Source organism: Oncorhynchus masou, chromosome 12 (genome assembly GCF_036934945.1).
Source record: "Oncorhynchus masou masou isolate Uvic2021 chromosome 12, UVic_Omas_1.1, whole genome shotgun sequence".
NCBI lineage: Eukaryota > Metazoa > Chordata > Actinopteri > Salmoniformes > Salmonidae > Oncorhynchus > Oncorhynchus masou.
The window spans coordinates 28,802,610-28,807,751 of NC_088223.1; the positions used below are offsets into that span (position 1 = coordinate 28,802,610).

General features: G+C 45.5%; 1 protein-coding gene across 1 annotated transcript; it reads left to right on the forward strand.

Annotated features, from left to right (window-relative positions):
- Window positions 1–314: 314 nt before the first annotated feature.
- On the forward strand, window positions 315–4,826 carry LOC135549287 (zona pellucida sperm-binding protein 3-like). The gene is made up of 10 exons (XM_064979302.1): window positions 315–401; window positions 1,244–1,492; window positions 1,568–1,683; window positions 1,773–1,876; window positions 2,624–2,798; window positions 2,968–3,085; window positions 3,230–3,315; window positions 3,439–3,635; window positions 3,784–3,945; window positions 4,702–4,826. Exons 1-10 carry the CDS (start codon window positions 315–317, stop codon window positions 4,824–4,826), a joined length of 1,419 nt encoding a protein of 472 aa, XP_064835374.1.
- The last annotated feature ends 316 nt before the right edge of the window (window positions 4,827–5,142 follow it).

Consider the following 5,142-nt stretch of genomic DNA (forward strand, 5'->3'; position numbering starts at 1 on the left):
CTGTGCAATTGAGTACTGGACTTTCTGACGGGCCTCCCCAGGTGGTGAACGTAAGAAACAACACCTCTACCTCGCTGATCCTGAACACTGGGGCCCCACACGGGTGCGTGCACAGCCCCCACCTGTACTCCCTGTTCACCCACGACTGCGTGGCTATAGCATGCCTCCAACTCAACCATCAAGTTTGCAGACGACACAACAGTAGTGGGCTTGATTAACAACGACGAGACAGCCTACAGGGAGGAGGTGAGGGCACCACGAGTGTGGTGTCAGGAAAACAACTTCTCATTCAACGTCAACAAAAAAAGATGATCATGGACTTCAGGAAACAGCTGAAGGAGCCCCCCCACCCCAACACCTACATTGAAGGGACACCAGTGGAGAAAGTGGAAAGTTCCTCGGCATACACATCAACGACAAACTGAAATGGTCCACCCACACAGACAGTGTGGTGAAGAAGGAGGAGGCTGAAGAAAAGTGGCTTGTCACCCAAAACCCTGACTAACTTTTACAGATCCACAATCGAGAGCATCCTGTGACATGACATCTATAGCACCCGATGTCACAGGTAGGCAAAAAAAGATCACTAGTCACTTTAAACGATGCCACTTAATAATGTTTACATATCTTACAATACTCATATCATATTTATGTACTGTATTTTATACCATCTATTGCACCTTGCCTATGCCGCTTGGCCGTTGTTCATCCTTATATTTATATGTACATTTTCTCATTCACCCCGTTTAGATTTGTGTGTATTAGTTGAGGTTGTTGGGGAACTGTTAGATTACTTGATTGAAATTACTGCACTGTCGGAACCAGAAGCATTTCGCTACACTCACATTAACATCTGCTAACCATGTGTTTGTGACAAATAAAATGTGATTTGACTTGAACATGCGTGCCAATTAAAGATCTTGACTAATCAGATGCAAGGCCAAATTAGGGTGTAATCCAGCCCAGGTGTGCAGCCTGGTTGGTTGTTAAAAGCTACCTCAGTTTCATCAATTGTAGCATAGCAGAGGCACCCTGTCCTCTAACCTACAGAGTCACATTAGTTGTTGGCATGGGACTCATGATGGCAAACACGCTCAGGTTATTGTTCAAGCAACTGGTTTGGTTTTTACTTGTGGAAAACTTCTTAATCTCTCCTGCTTTGTCATATACTTATAGCACTGACACATGGCAACAACTTCCAAGGCGAACACCGCAATTTGACAATCGTCCACGCTTTAAACAGCCTCCACTCCAACCAACGGTTTCAAGGCCAGTTCGAGTAGAAACGGTTGCTGTGACATGCCATTCAGACTACATGGAGATCGTAGTGAAGGCTGACCTGTTTAAACTCGGTAATCTAATCGATGTGGATGACCTGCGACTTGGAGTTGAACAGTACCAAGACCAAGAGCCGTGTAGGGCTACAGCTTCAGCAACCGGAGATGAGTACAGAATATTCGCAGCACTTTCAGACTGTGGAACCAAGTACATGGTAAAATATATTTTTAAAAATTCAGTAGTTGACTTCTTGAAACAACCTCTTAAATGCTGCTTTGTGACTCCACAGCTGAACGAAGACTCATTGATCTACGCAAACCTCCTCAGATATACACCCAGAACCACACCAGATGGCGTTATTCGAATGGCTGGTGCTGTGATCCCAATTGAGTGTCATTATGAAAGGTGAGTTTAGGCTATACTGTTGTATGACGGTCATAGGAATCCTGCGTTGACCTATTGGTGTATTCACCGGTCTGTACTTTCTGTTTCAGGAAGTACAGTTTGGACAGCTCTTCTCTCCAGCCGACCTGGATCCCTTTCACCGCCACAGTGTCTGCTGAAGAGACCCTGCAGTTCTCATTGAAGCTTATGACAAGTGGGTAAATAAATCCTGGGCTGCATTTCGCAGGGTACAATTTTGCTGACCGTTCAGATAATGAATCAAAAGGATACAATGGCGCTCTCCCAGAAGCTTGGTAAAACCCGTGAATTGAATGTTCATATATCAAATGTATTTATATAGCCCTTCTTACATCAGCAAGCAATGTAGGTGTAGAAGCACGGTGGCTAGGAAAGGCTCTGAGGGGTGGCCAGTCCTCTTCTGGCTGTGCCGGGTGGAGATTATAACAGAACATGGCAACGATGTTCAAATGTTCATGCATGGTCAAATAATAATCACAGTAGTCGAGGGTGCAACAGGTCAGCACCTCAGGAGTAAATGTCAGTTGGCTTTTCATAGCCGATCATTGAGAGTATCTCTACCGCTCCTGCTGTCTCTAGAGTTGAAAACAGCCGGTCTGGGACAGGTAGCACGTCCGGTGAACAGGTCAGGGTACCATAGCCGCAGGCAGATATAAATGTACTATGTAGCACAAATGCCCCTCTGACATGCAAAATACGGAATCACATCAGATAACTGTTATTGGGGACACTTCTATCTGCAACGTTATACAGTTTGCCTCCTAAACATGGCCCTCATTTTAATCCATTATTAGATGCTCACTAGTTGAACGCCTATTGACAATATGTTCTGGCCGTGGTAGTTTTAATAGCGACTCGTGTTCGTAACTTTGAAACGCATCGCTTGCAGTACGGTCTTTCTTTACTGCCATTTCCTTTCCAGGTGACTGGCTCTATGAGCGGGGTTCTGGAGTCTACTTCCTGGGTGATCCCATCAACATTGAGGCATCTGTCAGGGTTGCTCACCACACCAGGCTCAGGGTCTTTGTTAACAGCTGCGTGGCCACACTGGACCCTGATAGCAACTCTGTCCCCAGATATGTCTTCATTGAGAGTGGGTAAGCGGGGGGGGGGATGACTTAGAACGACTATTATCCGTCTGGCCCGTAGAGAACGATAGAATATGCCATTTGAGGGCTTCCACCATTTTCATGGTTTCTTTGAGACTTCTTAATTGGTTACTAAGGAAGATGCCCCAATATGCATTTTAATAATATCTCCCTCCAGGTGCTTGACGGAATCCCAGCTGCCTGGTTCCCGCTCTGGTTTCATGCGTAGGACCCAGGACAACAAGCTCGGGTTCCACATTGATGCCTTTAGGTTCTACCAGGAGGACAGGGCAGAGGTGAGGGCGGTATTTAATAAAAGCAATGTTGTAGAGGCCATTATGGGTACTGTAGTTAAATTATTCTACAGTAACATACTTTACAGACATTACGTAGGCTACTGTGATTCTGCATCTTTGTTTTGCTTATCCTGTTTTTCACAGCTGTACATCACCTGCCACCTTATGGCAGTCCCTGTCATGGACCATGCAGAGCCTAGCAACAAGGCATGCTCCTTCATTGATGGCAGGTGGGATAAGTCACATTTCCTTAGCTACTGTTACTGGGCTGTGACCTATTCACTGGAATAACCATAGCTTTTTTAAAAAGTGGTGTGTTCTTGGTCCATGAGCAGATCTTTCATACATTTCAGATGGAGGTCTGCTGATGAGAATGATTTGCTATGTGGGCGTTGTCCAAGCCTGAGTAGACAGAAGGGGGTTGATCAAGCTCCAGCACAACGTCCCCTCAGTCCAAGACTAGGTGGTAGCCAACTTGAACCTCGTGTCTACCGCAACAAACCCCCAGCCTCTGGTGACAATTGGAGTATTGGGATGAAGGCCAAGAAAGGTGTATTTGACATCTTAATCCCTCTATTCCATCACCACCTTCTCAAAACACATTGCAGGGGCGGGACCTTCTCCAATATGGAAATTGAGGGAAGACTAATTGAGTGTCTTGACTGCAAATGTATGTGTTTAATGTGTTGTCCTTTTAGTATGGGACCAGGATACTACTTTGGGCCCCATGATTGTCCTCCCAAGTAAACAGAAGAGTACGCCTCTATCTCCACGGACGAGTGGAGGTATCGATATACCTGGCTTCCCTGCCTCAACAGGGGACAGGAAGCCCGTATCGCGTGGCATGGACTTCAAGAGAGGTAATTTGACTCTGACATGGCATAATCTTATTCCTTATGTAGTGCACTACCTTTGAACAGGTAGTCTTGAGAACCCAACCCTAGGCAACAGCAGTGACTAGGGTCTGGTTTCAATGACTGACTCGTTTGGCAACTTCTCCCAACAAATCACGAGGCATAACGTCATGATTTGAAACCAAATTTTGCAGGGAATACCTTTGCAGTGGATTTAGTGAAGGTAGTTGAGGCAAACTAGCCACTTGCATAATGCACTCATTAAAAATAACTGATCTCCATCTTGCTAGCTACTATTTTGTATGTATTCAAGAGGTCAAGGTAGTGACATAGGCATCGCATTCTAGTACGTACAGAAGTGTAAAGCCAGTTTTTAAAATGTGTGGGAAGCAACCAGGATGTCTAGACTACTGCCCAGACCATGATGCACTGGTCAAAAGTAGTGCACTCTATAGGTCATCGGGTGCCACTTCGGACACCTGTCTTTTCCTATCCCTATAGGCTAGCAATTCTGCCAACACTGGCTGTGTTAATCTGTTACATTTAATTCCAGGACCTTATTTCGCCCAATCCCAAAATGAGGTTAGTCCCTTGGGCCCAAGGGTCGGACCCAACAACAAGCACGGTGTCGTTAGCTCTGCAACATATGATGGCTTCATCAGGCAGAAAGAACTAATCGCCCAACGAGGTAATGACAGTACGTTACTGTTTTGAATGTATGATAATTGCATGTAGGCTCTGTGCTAAATGGTCTGTTCTCAGAGCTGGAGGCCACTCCAGACCCTGAGTTGATTCCTACACCTGAGCCCAGTGGAGACCTTGAGGTTACCACAGAGAAAGAGGGTCTGGGTGAAGAGGAGGATCAGTATGAGATTGGAACCTATTGAAAGGGTATGTATGGGATGATGGTACTGCTATTTTAGAGGGAAATAACCTGCACATGGCAAGCAGGTTAGCACTTATTGGGATGGCTCCGCAGAATGTTCACTAGCTGGCACAGCCACAAAGTAATAATAAAATATGATTTTTAAACATTAACCTCACTGCCAACCCTAATGCCTAACATGAAATGAAAAGCATACATTGTTACAATGTAGCCAATTTTGACTTTCCATCTGGCACAGCTAGTGGAAATCGCTCAGTTCTGCCTCCAGGACAATACCGTCTCAATAAATGTCAACCTGCACATGGCAATTGCCAGTA

Excerpts from the sequence above, each read along its gene's own strand:
- LOC135549287 (XM_064979302.1), top strand. The coding sequence starts at position 315 with ATGGACTTCAGGAAACAGCTGAAGGAGCCCCCCCACCCCAACACCTAC. Across the intron at positions 3,316-3,438 it reads TGCTCCTTCATTGATGGCAG|ATGGAGGTCTGCTGATGAGA; the intron begins GTGGGATAAGTC and ends CATACATTTCAG. Across the intron at positions 3,636-3,783 it reads TGGGATGAAGGCCAAGAAAG|TATGGGACCAGGATACTACT; the intron begins GTGTATTTGACA and ends TTGTCCTTTTAG.